The 17854-nt window shown below is 32.9% G+C and overlaps 1 protein-coding gene across 5 annotated transcripts in view; it reads left to right on the forward strand.

Annotated features, from left to right (window-relative positions):
• The window catches only part of SEMA3A (semaphorin 3A), a 454735-nt gene that overhangs the window by 125418 nt on the left and 311463 nt on the right, over positions 1 to 17854 (forward strand). For 2 of the 5 annotated variants that reach the window (XM_084977286.1, XM_021063477.2), the window contains exon 1: positions 5537 to 5745. The exons of the other annotated variants lie outside the window; for them this stretch is intronic. Coding sequence is in view for 1 of the 2 variants with exons in the window: in XM_021063477.2 (XP_020919136.2) it covers positions 5743 to 5745 (3 nt within the window). In the remaining variant the exon portion in view is untranslated. Of the gene's footprint in view, positions 1 to 5536; positions 5746 to 17854 lie in introns of those variants that run through there. 5 annotated transcript variants of the gene reach the window in all.

The raw sequence follows: 17854 nt of genomic DNA on the forward strand, positions 1-17854 counted from the left end.
TGTAGTGATTAGTGCCAAAAGAACATGTAGATTAAATTAATATTAGCAAACTTTACCAACCATACCACAATGAATTCTATCTTCAAAAGAGAAAATCAAGCTCTCTCAAGAATTCGATTGACATAACTATTAGAGTACCGAGAAAAATGCACAATTAATTTAATATCAATCTATCAGTAGTTCATCTTCAGAAAATATTCTTAGCTTTGTTGTTAATACTTATTAAACATTTCTTATGCATTTCATTACATTCAGTATTTGATGACATTGGTTTAAAGAGACATTTAATCTTTATTAACACCTGACAAGGAATGTATGATTCTTTCCTTCCCTTTATAGATTAGAAAATTGAGGGCAGAGTTGTTGTCATCCACTTAAGTTTGCCCAGTGAATAAGATAGTAGAGTTGAGTTCCAATCTATGCAGCGTGTCTCTGTGGGTCATGCTCATATGGCTCTTCTACTCTGACCGAATGTCAGGAGTGGAGTCTTGCTTCTCAAATGTAATCTCCTTCAGGAAGCCTTTCCTGCATTTAAATGTGACTGTTGTAATTTCACACTTTTTAAATTCCTTAAACAGTTTTTGGTATCTTCCTTAAAATATGTTATTTTCCTTGAATATACTTCAAATATAAGTGAGGATGATAGCGATCATCATTTATTGTAAGTTTATTTTTGATGGGCACTTGTTTTGTAAGTATTAACACATTTATCATTACAGCACTATGAGGTAGGTATATTCCTATTCACATTTTAGTTAAACTAAGTTCACACAACTACATTACAGAGCAATGATTTGGACATAGAAAGTCTTATTCTAGATTATGTTTCTTAAAAGTAATGGTCTTATCATTATTGCTGTATTGTACCACGGTAAAAGATGGTGTTTTGTGGGGGTTTGGAGCACTTTTATAAAGTACACCCTGACATTTTAATTTTAGTGGTAACAATATCCTATCTTGTTTCAGAAATCTTGTTAAATGTAACATAAGGGAAAAAAATGGGGAACACTTACAATAATGATCATTTTTATTAATTAACGCATGAATATTTGTTGAGGTAAATGTGTAAAATGTGGTTAAGGTAACTATAATATAAAAACAAATATTATGCAGTGAAATTCGTATTATCAATTAGAATTCATTATGTTATTCTTCATAGATTATATACAAACCACTTGGTTTTATGTAGGTAAACTGGAATTTGGGGAAATGATGGTAATCACAATTGTTAGTGCAAATAAGACTCCTCATTCCCAAAGTCGGCAATGAAAATTCAGCTAAGTACATATCCGACCAATAGTAGGTACTTCACCAATATTAAGAAATACTGTGCGGTTAGAACACCTGTGGTGCTGCTATTTTCATATGTCTTATTTTATCTTCACAATAATCCAGAACGTGAATCATATTCATACTCATTTTGCAGAAGAAAAAAATGCAGGCACAGAGAAATAAGTCACTTGCACTATGGTAAAACAGCAAGGAAGCTGAAAAAGTCTATCTGATTTCAAATCTCCTTCTTTGCTATTACATCACTTCATCCTGTATAATAACACTTACAATTAAATAATTATACATAGCTCTTATTTTTATGTGAACTCCACTCTGTGCTGAGGTCCTAGTTTATAAAAGAGAGTGAGTGACAATGAGGAGAAGTCAAAACTACAGAAAGAAAAGTTTAATATTACAATTTCCCAAGAATAAGAGGCATACTATGCTACCCAGGGCAGAGGAAGACCATCATATTTTGGTCAATAGGTAGAAGCAGGAGGGAGGGGAGAGACTTTAATATGGTTTCTGCTGGAAAGGCAATGTTGGATAAAGTAAGCCATTTGGAATTGGCTAGTTTAGATAATTTCAAAAGGCTTTGGGCAATAGGGATATTTTCTAGTTGGTACCTGCCTGTCCCTAGGTTCTTTCAGAGCAGGGAAAAATTGACTTGATGTATGAGAGATAAATAAGAAGGTAGGTGGGGGTATGACCTTGGCCCTGCAGGACTGACCTTGAAAGGTGTGTTCCATGCAAGCTGTCCACAACCTGCAGGAATTAGCTACTCCTGGATGGTCAGTCTCTCTTTGGGTCTGTAAGGTTCCCAAGAGATATCAAAACATCGTAAGAAACATTTTTTTAAATGCAGTTAGTACAATAAATAACATACAAAAGATATCTAATTTACTTCTGTTTGATTGACTTCCCTTGTATTAAGAAAATGACTTAATAGATCCCTAAAGTGATTATTTCTACAAATGGAACTGTACTTCCTTTTAACTTTTTATAAATAATTCTGTAATTCTATAATGCAAGTATATGCATTTAATAATATAAGTAGCTGATACTAGCAATATGACAGGTATAACTCAGCTAACAATAAGAAATAATTTTGATTTGTTCAATATTCTTTTAGCAATTCTCCTTGGGAGAAATTCCTGCTAAAACTTAACAACTTTTTAGTGTACTGGAAAGAGCATATTGTTTTTACTGTAGATATACAGATTAAGCAGAAACTCAGTAGATAGCAGACAAAAGCAGTAATATATCATAATACCCAGAGGTACAAATTATTCTCTTATGTGAATTATAGGATTTAAATGTATGCCCCCTGTTAAGTATTGTTAGGATTAAGGGTCTAATACTCATTATGAAGTGGTTTTGATAAAGGGTTAGACATCAGTGATTCCATAATCATCACAATAGTGTGGGGCCAGGAAGGAGGAAAGAGAGTAGAGTGGGAAAGATGTCAGACACAGTTAACAGAGAAGTGGTTCCATTGACATCTCACTACCAACTGGGCTCTTGGTTTGGGTTCACCCTCCAGAGAGGTTTACTATTTTCATGTCTTTGGCAGTCCGTTGGAGTCCATGAACTGCTTCAAGGCATGATGCTTTTAAATGAAGAAAATAAAGCATATAGTATTACAAGGAAAAACACTTATACTGTAAAATTATGAGTATTGAAAAAAACAAATTGGTGATTTAGTAACGCATGACCTTTTTAGTTAAAGCATTAAATAAGAGAATCTTGTGGAAGATCTAATAATACCACTGTGCTCTGTTGCCTGACTTCATAAATGAAAAAAAAAATTGCTAAAATTTCAGTTAAATGTTAGCAGAAATAATTTCATTTCCAGTCCAAGTTCATTGATCACCTGAATTCTACACCAGCTTCTTGGTGATCTCTGAGCCCCTGGTTAAGAAGCTTTGTCTCTTAGTAATCGCTTTTCATGAGGTTATGTCAGTGAAGTATGTCTTTGATACCATCTGCTTCTTTACTTGCTGCCCTCTTCCATCTCATTGTGCCTTTACTCACTTTACCTCAGAAAAAAACCTATATGTGTATTTTTCACAAACATTGCCAAGCAGTTCTTCAAGGTCTGACATCTAAGTTGAGCACTCTGCATTCCACCTACCCTTCCAGCTCCCTTCTTCCACTCAATTCCCCTGGGTGAAATATTAATGCTAAAGGCCACAGAGTCCAGAAACTGAGGTTTTCCAGTCAGGTTGTATAGTCTAACATTAGTCCTGTCACTGATATTCATGTTTATTGAGCTTTCTCTCTCTCGATTTTTTTTTTTTTTTTTGCTTGTAAAGTGAATTAAAAATGCCTGACTCAAATGTTGACAGGATTAAAACAGTTAATTGGTGTAAAGTACTTTGGACAGGATTTGGATTATACTAAATGCCCAGTAATAGTAGCCCCTATTATCCTGACCTCTGGGGTTTGGTGGCTGCTGCATGATAAATTACTATACTAATCAGCAACTATGTGGTAGATAAGGAGACCTGAAATCCTTTGAAATTAGGGTTAATGTTTTATTCAACCTTGTTTATTTTCATTATCTGGTGAGGGTGTAACATCTGTGAAAATCATTTACATAAATATATTTAGGCAATGCATGTCCAAGACCATACCTAAAAGCACAGTGATTTCTAAGTGGTTAGATTTCAAGCAAGTCTGGATTCATTGTATCCTATCACGTGGTTCACAAATAAATGTCATAAAGGGAGACGAATAGAAGATGTTATTAAGCATTGCGCTGGTACATAGAAATTGTTTTATGCCAACTAAAAATTTGTTCTATTTTACATATCTTACTAGGTGCCAAAAGGAAGAAATCATTTATTCACACAATAAATGTTAGACAGACCTTTGACCAATTTCCTTATTTAAACTGTTTCAAAACTGTGATGGCAAGTTATCCTTTTTAACAATTAGTTGATTATCAATTCAGTATTAATATTTAATAGCTAAAGAAAGAATGCTACTAAATTAAAAAAAATCCATATTTCTATTTTTAATGCTACCACTGTTTAAAAAACACAGTGATTTCATACTAAAGGCCCAATAATTAGTGATCATTTGTTTATTTTAATAGTTGGGTGGGAAGGCTCAGATATGACCTAAAAGCCATTTGATGCACAGCTTGTTTTGCATCATTCATGCTTTGAATATTTTACTGTATAAAAATCTGGTGAATAACTTTAAATTTATTTTTAAGAAACAATTTTATCTTTTCAAATGGTATTTGTTTCAAAGCTTATTTAGAAACCAGGCATTTTTAAACAATTTCACAGTTCCAGGTATTCCTGAAGTAGTTGCATTTTCATGGAATTTGTCCCAAGAAATGCTGTCCACCAGAGTACAGATATTTCAGCTAAATAATTTATTGGCAACTCAGCGACCATAATAGCTGATGAAATATGTTGAGACAAGGAGTAGTCAAGTATAGTGAATGTGAAATGTACTGCGAATTTTCGAATAAGAAGAGCATATGCCAGGAAAAATGAAGAATCATGTCTATAAAATATGATATTTGTTTTTTTACATTTTTTTAAGCTGAAGAAATTACGATATGTAGGTAAAGACAAATTTGTTAAAATATGTTAAAAATAAAAGAGGGGGAAAAAGCTGTACACCAAAAAAAGAAAAAATGCATTAGCCTATTACCTTTAACACCTAGACAGGGTGAGACAAAAATAAATGAACTGTGATAGAGTATGCTGTCAGTGAATATATAATATCATGGATAACTATCATATAGCCCGCATATAATTTTCTGTGCACAGCACTCTTATCTCTTTGGACCACAACTGAAGAAATTAAATGACGAGAAAGAAGTAATAACGCATTCTTAGGTTCACTGTTTTAACAGTCACCATCAGTGACCCAGTTTTGTTTTGTCTTTTTCCCTTCCAAGGAAAGAAATCTATACATTACTTCCACAAGTTTTGTATAAAAGTCCCTCAAGGCTACATGTGACTAATGCTTCTTTGGGACAAATGTAGCCTGAGGGGTGGAAAGAGTTTTTAGGGTTCAAAAGCTGAATCTTACATTAATATGGAGAAGCGTCCTATTAGGGTGATGGATACCTGCTAATTGTGGAAATTCCTAATGTGTGAAAAAAATTTGTGCTGGTATCATGAGCTTTGTGCTGGGTGTACTGGTTTATTTGGAGCCCGCTACTTGTGAAAGCTTCACCTTTTCCATTTTTAGAAAATGTGAGGCAGCAAAAAGGTTTTTGACAAACTGCAGATCCTGCAGAGTTTAATCAGCTTGATTGTGGGCACCGCACCTCCGCTCTGTGCCCCTTATTTTATTTGACCATTGGCCCTTTGGAGAAATTTTCTGCTACTGGATTCTAGTTTTAAAAAGAAAGTAAAAGAATGTGATTCTAGAAAACAAAAACCTGCTTTATCAAAAATCATCAGCAAACAATAGGAAAAGACGACTCTGGGGAGCTCCGAAATGGTAACTCATTTTCTCTCTGTCTCTCAATGTTTCCAAGTATACTTTTAATTTATAAATGTAGAATCTCTTTTATCTTATTAAGGACCGAGTTGATAGTAGTAATGTACTCTGTATGATGCAAAAACAAAGCAGTTTTTTTGTATGAAAGTTAGTGGATTTTTAGTTTGTGTAGCTGCATTCTTTATGTTACAAAATGTCCTTTTTGCTAAGTTTAAGGATTTAAATTATTTGAAATTATTAACTGATTTGCCTCCAGAAAGTTCTTTATATCAGTGTTAATTTTGGTTTTAAATTGGTTACAGTGATACTGAAAATTAAGAGTGGTACATAAAACTTAAGGCAGTGGTCTTTCTAATTCAAACAATTTTGTCTCAGTTAATTTCTTTCAAATGAAAGTAGAAAATATATAAGAAAGTTGTTTAAAAATGTATAGTTTGAAACCAGGAAGCACATTTTAAAAGAAAAAAAAAAACAAAAGAAAAACTTTAAAGTTAGAGGAAAAGAACTCCAAATTACAAAAATGAAAAGAAAAAAAATTAGTAATACAAACATAATTAAGATAGAGTAATCCCTACTGTTTTAACCAATGAATATATTTAACTTGAATATTCAGATTATTGGGTAAATTTGCAATTAAAAATCACTAGCATCAATATGTCAATATCATAAAATATAGGTATCAGAGTAAGCTATTTGAATGTAATTAAAGGATGTTTTTATATAAAATTTTTGAAGGAATTCTTAACCAGAAACCAGAAACATTTGCTAAATATACTTATTTAGCAAAGAATATGTAGTTGGTTGCTTTTTTTCAGTGTTTTTGTTTTATATATTATTGTTTCACATGAAGGATGAAATGTGAGAAAAACTTTAGTTTTTCTAAATGATCTTATGTAAGATTGCTTACATAATTGTTTAAGGAGATAAAAGGGATTGGTTTTAACAAAGGCAATTTATATGATTTCTCATTTGTTTCTACTCTATAATTTTACAGCAATAGCTGTAGATGGCATTTTAAAAACAGAATTCAAAATTGTATCTATTATTATGGTGCCAATCATCCAAGGAGAATGTATCTAGACTTTGATTCTTGGGGTTTCTCTTCCCTCCCTTGAGCTCATGTCTTCAGTGTATCATTAATAAAACAAGTTCTTCAAACGTTAAAAATTTCTGAAGGAGAACTGTTCCCACCCTCTCCAGCCTAACAGGCTGTATTTGCATATCTTACCTGTTCAGTGAGCTGACCAATTAACCAATTAAATTAATATATCTTAACATTTCAACTTGATATGATGCTTCAAAATCTTCTGTAGTTTTATTTTGATAAGGTTGACTCCCCATTTGGAAATGAATGATTTACCAATCCAGTCCCACCAGCTAGAAATATTAGTAGAAAATTGTTCATAGCAAACAAAAACTTCTCCAGATAATACTATTTTTAATTAGTTTATTATTTATATATTCCTTACAATTCTACAGAACTGTGAAGGATTTATTATGAGATTAAGACAAACCATTTTCTCCATTACTATTGCCCCATTCTTTTCTTCTTTTTAAACTCAGGAAAAAGCAGCTTTTACTCAGAATAATGGCTCTCTGACCAAGTCTTGTTTGCCATTCCTAATGGAATGCTGTACTAAGGCAGACAGGGCATAAAATGAATGCTTTCTGAAGCAGGGATTGCTTGGCTGAGCAAGAGTGACTATTGTCTCTGACAAGCTGTTTTCTCTACACCTTTTGCTTCTGGGCACTTTTATTGTATTGGTCAGTCAGTGAGTCTACACTGAGTTGTATTATGGTAACAAATAACTTCAACATCTAGGTGGCTTTATAATAACAAAGTTTATACATTACACATTATATGCACATCATGGAAAAGTTTTGGCTCTGCTTCATCATTCTAAAATGAAAAGGCAGGCCCTACCTGAGACATATACATTTCATCTCATAGTAGAAGGAAAAGGATAAGAGAGGAACCATGAGCTGGCTTTTAAAGCTTCTTGCTGTCACATGTCATTATACAAAGCAAATCATATGACTTCATGTAAAGTTGAGGGTGCTAGAAGTCTAATCCTCCTGCAGGGACTGGCCCAGCAGAGAGCAGCCACACATGTCTTGACAATAATACAGTCTATCAAAGCCTGGTCACAAATATTCATGTTGCTCGCTTAGGCACACAAAGGACCCATCAAATCAGAGTGTCAGTCTCAAAGTTTAGCGCCTCATGATAGCCCAGATGGGGATCCTAATCTGGAGAACTAGGAAATAACAAGGACCATTTATGTATTCTATTCCCCCCCTTTGCTCTTCACCACACACAATATGTTTCTAATATATGGTGGTGGAATAGCAGGATACTTTTAAACAGAAAGGGGGAGAAGTGAGACACAAAGCAGTCACTGTGTAGATTATAGCAAATCTGAAATTATAGTGAGAATTTCCTTTCCTAGTGATGGGGAACATTCCCTCATGGTCCACAAGTTTGATGCCTGTCCACAATTGCCTAGCCTGTTATCTCCATGGCCCTTAGCTCTGCCCTATGGCAGATCTTTTCTATTGCTCTCCCTCCTTGGCATTATCTGGGGAGGGCATTGTAGAAAATCCCCCCTACAGACTAAGCTCCTTTCTTGGACTGATTTTATTGCCAGTAGAAATTTGGTAGGACTAAAGTTTATTTAAATCTTGAATACTTATAACTTCTATTCCAGGCTGATTGTTCATTTGGTAGTATGACTTTCTCAAAACATGGTGGGCTTTTTATTTATAGTACTTTATTTTATTTGCAATCATACATCCCTACCTACACCCATGATATTCCTTCTAAACTATGGTATATTGTACTTACCGGGCTTCTAGAAGACCTGTATCTTTTTCATTCCATTTTCTCTGAGCCTCTCTATCTAAAGGAAAGTATTTACTGGCTGCTACCTTAATCAGAGGTATTTTGTTTTTTGTTTATTTATTTTTTTTAATCAGCAGAGATTTTAAAAAAAGAAGTGCAAGTTACGCTTAATTTATTCTTTGCCAAGAGGCTGAGTTGAAATCATCTCTTGTGACTCAAAGCTTTCGCAATTTTTCTGTCACTAATTGGAGGAAAATAAAGTTTCATCTTTCAATGCTGTAAGGCCTGAAATTACTAGTCTCCCTATTTCTTTTGATTCTCTTAACAAACTGATCAGTACCAACTGAATAATAAGAGTAAGTTGAAGCCACAGCTAATTTAGAACATTATATCCTTCCTAAGTTATTGCAGTTGATAATTTTACCAAATGTTTCTCCATGGCATTATTTGGATCACCATCTTTCCAACCTCCCATAAAGTTTTCTCACCACCTACTACTTGCTCTCAGAGATGATATCATATAATTCAGATTTTTTTATCATAATACTTTATTCTAAGAACCAAATTCCATTCCACCAAACATGAGTTCCAAGTTAAGTCTTAGAGTTAACACAAGCTAAGTGAGAGGTAATTAATGGCTCTACAATAAGAATAAAGATATTTTTATATCACTTGTATATATTTTGTGTGATGATTTCACATCTTCTCCATTATTTTGTACCCAAACTTAAAAATTAGCTTATATCTGGGGTGGGGGGGGGGAATGATGGCAGAACTATGTTGTCGTCCCACAGCTTCTGCCCAGAAATAGTCCACACCACTAATACTCACACTTTACTTACCAAATCACACTACTTCACCAAGACTGACATCAAAGGATTAGGAAGTAAAATCTTTATTTGCAGAGACACAATAGGGAAGGGGTATAAATATTTTGACAATTATCAATCTTAAACATATATCTTAGTTATATAACTGAATATACTAATATATTAGTTGTTCGACATTTTTGGTTTTTTCCCCCCTAATGGAGCTAATAATGTTAATGCTGCTTATAAATATTTGATGTGTTACTAAGATTAGCATGATATAGATATAATTCACTAATATTACATTAGATACTCATTAGGAAAAAATAGAGTGCTTTGTAATATGCAATATATAGGCTACCTAAACATTTGTCAATAATTTTTAACTTCCATAATATTTCCAAGGAATTAAATTACACGTTTATAACAATCTTTGTCTTAATTAAATTTTTAACCTCTTTATAAAACTAGATGTATTCACTGAGTGAATTTTGAGGAATTTTTGCAGATATAAGACTATCAAAATATTTTAGGACAAGAGCCAGGTCTAGAATGAACTTGAGAAGGGTAGAAAAGTTGGGTATCATATTTACAAAAATAATTATCTCTTCACTCGCCGTAAGTGCACTTCTGGGGACACAGTATTCATTTCTAGGTCATTTTATCAGAAACTCAACAACCACAAGGCTACCTATTACTTTAAGAGTAAAAATGAGTATGGTACCATTCAACTTAACAGGAAAGAAAAAAAGTTTCTTAACAGGTAATTTAAAGATCAAAAAATCTGTTATTAAAATATTTGAGACCGCAGAAGGGGACAATAAGTAATTAACTTGATTTATTCCCAAATAGCTATAAATCAATATTTTTTGTTTTTATAGGATTGCAAAATAAACAAGCATAGGATTTATGGACTTAATTCTCCTTCTAATTTATACTGTTTCGCTCTCAAAATTGGATTCTTTTGATTTGTATGCCAATAGAACTTCAAAGAAAGTAACCAGTTAAGTGTATCAGAACTGATATTCTCAAAAAATGTTGATAAATAGCAGTGCATGATTTGATTAGGAGCAAGTGACCAGTGTGGTTAAAGATATCTGATATTTTATTCAGAATGCTTCAAAGAGAAAAATAATAAATCTGCTTTCTAAATAACTTTTCAATAGGTTTTCAAAGCCTCAGGAAGCTTAAAAAATTATTGTACAAATAATGTTTATAACTCTGATTAGAAATAAGAGAGAGATTCAAAGTCTTCTAGGAGTCATATATATTCAGAACAAGAGATTATATATATTTATAATCACATATATTCAGATAGAAATAGGGACTGCAGAAATTTTGATGGTACTAAGTACTTAGGTGAACGAAGTTTAGAGTTTAATGAAAACATAACAAAGTGTGTACAAATAACCTAAGGATTCTCCAAAGAGAGTGTGTGTATATGTGTGTGCTCATTTGTGTGTGTAAGTGTGTATGAGTAAACCCACACATACTTGCACACGCACATCTGTTGTGCATATATTATATACAATAGTGTATATTTTACAAAGTGCATATTAATGTAAATAATATGTATAAGTTAGGAGATAAATATATATATATATAAACGTTTTAAAGATAGAATTATTAACATGAGTACACTCAAGCATTTAAGCTATGGGTGATTAGTCTTATAACAGTTCATAAAATTTCTGTCTATTTTATTAGAGGAAAATTGTTTCCAGTGTAATTTTTTAAAAGCTTTTAGGAATTATCTGCTAGCATTGAGGCTCTCTTCATGACCTTTTAATGACCTAAAACTGTCCCAAGAAATTTGTCCAGGCTGATTTAAAGTGTCCTGAAAAAGACAATAAGAAGTTTATTTGAGGTAGCAATTATTCTGAAAGGTATTAAACTAAAGACAAATGAGCTACTTTTCTATTTGCAATCTCGTTGAAAATGATAAAAGGTTTTTAGCTTCAGTTCTCTATTCTAAATATGAGACAATCAATGATACTTTGGGGTTTAGAAATTGCTTACTTAAGGATAGATGCCATCTAAATATTTTAATCAAACCATATTTATTTTTAGCCTGTTACACAACCAGTATAAAAGATTGGATAACATGGGCCTGTTTTAGGTAGTTTGAAGCTCTATGTGTCATTTTTTTTGTTGTTGTTGCCTCACCTCACAGTATTTCAAATATATTAATCCTACCTTTGTTACATATTTAGTATTTGTTTTTGTTTTAAAAATTTGGAAAGTCTTTATAAATGTGTCTTTTCATTTCCTTATCATTTTCTGTGATTTTTCAACCATTATTTTACATATTTAGGGATGATTGCAGAGTAAAAGAATATTAAGTATTAAAAAGTTTAAATTTGGAGTTCCTGTCATGGCTCAGTGGTTAAGGAATCCGACTAAGAACCATGAGGTTGCGGGTTCAATCCCTGGCCTTGCTCAGGGGGTTAAGAATCTGGCATTGCCGTGAGCTGTGGTATGGGTCACAGATGCAGCTCGGATCCCGTGTTGCTGTGGCTGTGGCATAGGCCGGTGGCTACAGCTCCATATGCCACAGGAGCAGCCCAAGAAATGGCAAAAAGACCAAAAAAAAAAAAAAAAAAAAAAAGTTTAACAAGTCTGAGAGGTTAAATTTAACAGGAATTTATTTTAATGTGTCTTAATTTTTGATTTGCATCTTTTTTTCATATCCTAGAAACCATTTACTTTGTCACAACTTAAATAATCTTTTGAGACCTTGAAAAGTGTATGTGTCTTCTCTGAGCAATTTGCTATATTTCTTAATGATATATCAGTCCCAGATGTGTATACTCTGTACCTTAACTATCAATCTTTAATCCTCTGTTCATAGTTTTGAAGCCCTAAACACCCATATAGTCAGACTGGAGTTCTTCCCTTTATGTTTCATAAGATTTCAGTACATATGACCATTATTATATTCATCAAATTGATTGGCATCATTTTTTTCTGACTCTCAATAAAATCAAAGAAGGGAGACAGGAACATATAGTCTTTCATTGACTTAAATATATATTCATTCAAATATATACATTCACTTAAAATATATATTTAGTAAATATGTATATATATTCAGACATTGGTCTCTTCACTGGAGAAATAGTGGAGAATAAAAAGCAAGTCCTTGTTCCTCAGAGGTTATAATTTAGCTGCATGCTTAATTTAATTTTGCACCTAAAACATTGCCTTACACATTGAATATATTTAATAAGTATTTAAATATATAAATAAATAAATAAAACATGGAAATTATAGTATTAAACAATGATCTTGCAGTTACTTATATTTATACATTTTAGAATAATTTAAATTTTCAGAACAGACAACATATGTCTTTAAGTTACTTGAAATATATCTACTAATTCTAATCAGTATCACTTGGGATTCTGCATTATAAGAACTTAAAACTCAATAGATTTGTTTTAAATGTTTTCATACCTATTTTCCTAAATTACCTCATCTTTTTCATCTACTCTTGTGAGAGGAGGTGGAAGAAAAGTAGAAAAAATGAAAGAGGGGGATTAAATTTGGACTGAACTTTTCTAAAACTAGTGAAGATAGTTCTAAGTCTTTCCAATAAATTTGCTATGTTGTTTTTAAAGAAAATGACCAATGCAAGTTTCAGTTCATCCAACTCCTAGTAAATCATTGCTAATGAAAACAAGTATAGCAGAAAATAGAACTTTACATTTATCCTCGGCACATCCCTGTAGGAACTAACAGACATTAGATTTGTCAATGTCACAACTCCTTTCGAGTTTCTAGAAGAACACCAGGATCAAAGAAAAGAAATAGATAAGATAAAGAATTACATTTTATTTGCAGTAGGAATTTCCCATTTATGTTTTACTCGTTATTTTAATTTTAGAACAAGTTGAAGGTATGTTGGTTAGGAATCTTTACCTGACACTAATGGAACCTCCTCTGACAGATTTTTTGTTGAAAATTACATGGTGTGAATGAAAAAAAGAACTGTCAGGTTGGATCAGATATTCTGTATCTGCAGGTGCCTCTTGGCTCAAATAATTTTCCCAAAGATAGGTGGAAAATCTCTTCTGTGCAAGAAGATTCTCTACATTATCAGAGAAGGGGCATATTTTCATTCTGTCAAACAAGTATATTTTAGTTATAGTTGAAATGGTATTTTATGAGTAAATTGGTTTTGACCAACGTGATCATTCCCTTGTGATCAGTTTAATATAGAGATAAATGAAGTAATAAAATTTCCGTTGTGTGGCTAATTTTTACTATATTATTTATAGTTGAGGTTTTTTTCATTAGTGAACCTATATATTTTCAATATCTTCTACTTTTTGTGTGTGTGTGTGGTGTGGGCGTGTGTATGTGTCTTTCTAGGGCCGCGTCCATGGCATATGAAGGTTCCCAGGCTAGGGGTGTCAAATTGGAGCTGTAGCTGCTGGCCTATACCAGAGCCACAGCAACTTGGGATCCGAGCCATGTCTGTGACCTACACCACAGCTCAGGGCAATACCAGATCCTTAACCCACTGAGCGAGGCCAGAGATCAAGCCAGTGTCCTCATGGATGCTAGTCGGGTTCGTTAACTGCTGAACCTTGACAGGAACTCCAATATCTTCTACTTTTAAACATATACATTTTTCATAATGCTTGTATGAGAGAGACATAAACCAAGAACATTATCATAAAGATGTAAACTATTTTTCCTTTGTAATTATGTGAGAGAAGTACAAACCAAGATAATAATCAAAAAAGAATACAAACTCTTAATGAAAGGACAAACTATGTATAGTAAAAGAAAGTTACAAGATAAGATGTGCTAGTTTTTCAAAGAATGAAAATTTGAAGGTAGAGTCATTAAGATTATAAGACTTTTAGATAATATATTAAGAAAAAAGTAGGCAATTTTTTGTAATTTGTTATTAAATTTACATACTTTTAAATGTATATACTGTGATAAGAAATTTTGGTTGTTTTATATTATACTGTTTTGATTTGAGCAATTTATTTTTATTAACTAGGAAATTTTGTTCATGGCATAGATTTTATCAACTTTTGTAGTACATCTTTTATTATCTAAAAAATTTACTAAGTGAAATTCTCAAATTTATTTGTAATTATAACCATATTATATTTTGCCTGTCTGCCTCCCTAACATACTCCTCCCTCACTCATTATTCTCTGCCTTCCTTGCCTTTTCTGGACCAATCAATGCACAGAACCTTTGTATTTACAGCTCCCTTGGTCTTGAACATTCTTTCCCAAGAGGTGCACATGGTTTCCTCTTTCAGATCTCAGGTAAAATGTTACCAATCAGAGAGGGTTTTTCCAACCATCCCAAGCAAATTCATAGCCAACCACCTTCCATCCTCTTGTTTTATAGGAAGTAATATTGCCTGAAATTGTATTATTCATTTGTATGTTAATTGATTTATTGTTTGTATAAAATGTAAGTGCCTCAAGGTCAGGCACTTGATTATTTATCACTACTGCCTAAAATAGTGCCTAGCATAAAATATCAATAAATATAAATTGACTTGATAAAAAATATCTACATAGGCTATGAACAATCAGTCCAGTTAAAGTTTATGAAGCTGTTGATGAAATACTTAAAACAATCATAACATCAGGAGAAGAGAAAATTCAAAGATATGAAAAACAGAAGCCTTTGTATTTAGCACAAAAATTCCCTTTCTTGATTCTTCCAGTAACAAAAGTCAAGATATCAGAATGCTGAAAATTCTGACCTGCCTTTTTAGGGGCTTGCAGAAGATTCAGCCACATGCTTGGAATGAGGTCACCATCAATAGGGCTCAAGAGATTGGCAATGCCCTCAAAGTAAGTTGACCTCTAGACTGGCCATTAGGATTTTTTCCATGCAAGTCAAAAGGAAGCCTGAATGTGGTATACATTCCCCCTACCACTGATGGGAGTCAAGGAAGAAAGATAGCCCCTGTGTTAGTCTAAAGGTGTCCATCTGAAATCAAGAGGAATTCACACATCATTTGCTGGATCAGAGAGCACTCTTATCAAGAGTCAAATGGACACACTAAAGCTCTGAAAAGTGACAAGACCTGACAACTGTCTCTCTCTCTCTGCCCTCACTGACACTTGCACCCTCATCCCTAAGGTCTTGGGAAAATCAGAATTTGACTTATCACACCTGTTTTTCCTTTTGTGTCAGTGACTGAAAGCAACCCCAAACTTCCAAGTCATTCCTGATTCCCAAGACTTTAATCCTCCTCCTTGAATTCTGTCTCCTAACGACCTTTAACCATGCTTTCTGGAATCCACCAACTAGGTCTCCTTATTTTCAACTACTTACATGTATTTTCCTCTCATCTTCTCTGTAAATTAAGTCTGGTTCTCCCCTGATGATCCTGCTTCTCATACCAGCTTTCAGGAGATGGTTATGTTCTCATCACACCAATTAAATCACTGGGATTGGAGGTGGGGTAATGTTCTGTTCCTCCTCAGTGTCACTTCCAGAGCAGTCTCCTTCCTCCTTCCTAAATTTCCTAACTGTGATTTCAGCACATTGGTAAATATACCTGCTACTCCTCTATATAGACGTCTTCCACCAAACTTTAGTTACTTCTGCTCTTCTTTAAGATTTCAGCTTTAGCTTATTATTTCTCTCTCCAACTCCATAGTAAAATAATTATGGTATTTCAACATCCACAGAGATGAGTCTTCAGAAACACTAGTTTCTCAGTTACTTGCCTCCTCTCCCTTAAAGATCTCATTTTCAACGTGGGTAAATAGTAGTAGAATTCTCTCCTGACAAATATTTCATTTTCCAACATATTACCACTGTAAAATTATTTCACCATCTTTTAATGTATATGTATAAGGAATGTTTAACATGGTACTGACATTTCACTTTCAATATTTGTATGTATCTTTGGGGTAATAAATTTTCTGGGTTTTGTCTGTATACCTAGTATAAATTCTTAGCTTAAATCAATTCTTTAATTCTATCACATAGTAAGGGATCCAACAAAAGCATGTAGGGTAATATGTTCTATAGTTCTCAAAATTATAGTATTATAGAAATAATCTATATTTCTAAAAATTTACAGTGAAAGAAAAGGATTTAAACAACTGTGAGAAAAACACTACTTCAGAATCTGTATTACTGTAATTTTTATTGACAACTAAGATAAATATTGTTTTTTTTTTACTGCTGTATGATTTATTTTTATATTACTCAATGAATTTATTACATGTATAGTTGTACAATGACCATCACAACCCAGTTTTATAGCATTTCCATCCCAAACCCCTAGTGCATCCCCCCATCCCCCAACCTGTCTGATTTGGAAACCATAAGTTTTTTAAAGTCTGTGAGTCAGTATCTATTCTGCAAAGAAGTTCATTGTGTCCTTTTTTCAGATTCTACATGTAAGGGATAGCATTTGATGTTGGTGTCTCATTGTCTGACTGACTTCACTTATATAAATATTGTTTAATAAGACTGATACTTACCTAATAAATATCCATTGCGTTCTTTTTAGTCTTGACAAAGTGAGAGAATATTAAGTTTGGGGCCAAGATTTGAATTGTCTTTATTTTGTTTTCTAAGTTGTTTTTATTATTTATTCAAATATGAAATAGTATGTGGTTAATGTTACAAGGTATCTATTTTATTAAAATAAAACTATTCAAAGCGTATTTTAAATTTTATATTTTAAAAACTTCCATTATTTGTAATTTCTACTTACTTTACGTATCTGGTTTATTTTCTTCATTCTGGGGGAAAAAGCTTTTGTTAAAGTGAAATCCGTTACTTGCTAACAGTGCCATGAAATTACTGCTTAGCTGGGTTGTCAGTCTGACCCTTTCATCATCAGTAGTGAAAAATGTTAATGACATCATAGCATTATAGACAAATCAGTAGAGCGTGTTAGAGTTTCAACTAAATCTCAAATAAATCAGTTATTCTTTAGCAGAGTCAGAGCTTAAATAATGAAGTATTTCAATGTACCTCAAATCCAATTAGTGATTACAAAATGTAATTTGTTTGGAGTAGCCAGAGTGAAATTATTATTGAATTCAGTGTCTGCCTCTCATCATACCTTTTTTCTTCTTTCATTACATTTTCCAGTGCAAAGAATTATAAGGTTGTTTAAATATATTTATGCTGACTTTTAAGCACCCGTTAATTAATAGTTAATTGTTGGTTTTAAATAGAATCCTAAGAATGAGCTTGTATATTTTTATGGGATACTCAGTGTGTCCAGATACTTAAAATAAAATGTTGGACTGGAAAAATGTACCTCAGAAGTTAATGATTCTTCCTGGAATGAGGTAAGAGATTTAAAGATTTGCCTGTTTGTGAGTTATTATTTTGGTAAAATTTTAGATTTACTAGTACATTTCTTTGGCATATGATTTAGAAGACAGTTCTTAAAAACTAGTGGCACTTTCTGTTTTCTAATGTATAGTCTTCTATGCAATAA

Source organism: Sus scrofa, chromosome 9, assembly GCF_054392235.1.
Source record: "Sus scrofa isolate SSC_HxYL_T2T_F1_AM1 chromosome 9, Sscrofa_HxYL_maternal_Yorkshire_Landrace_v2.0, whole genome shotgun sequence".
In the NCBI taxonomy this organism is placed as follows: domain Eukaryota; kingdom Metazoa; phylum Chordata; class Mammalia; order Artiodactyla; family Suidae; genus Sus; species Sus scrofa.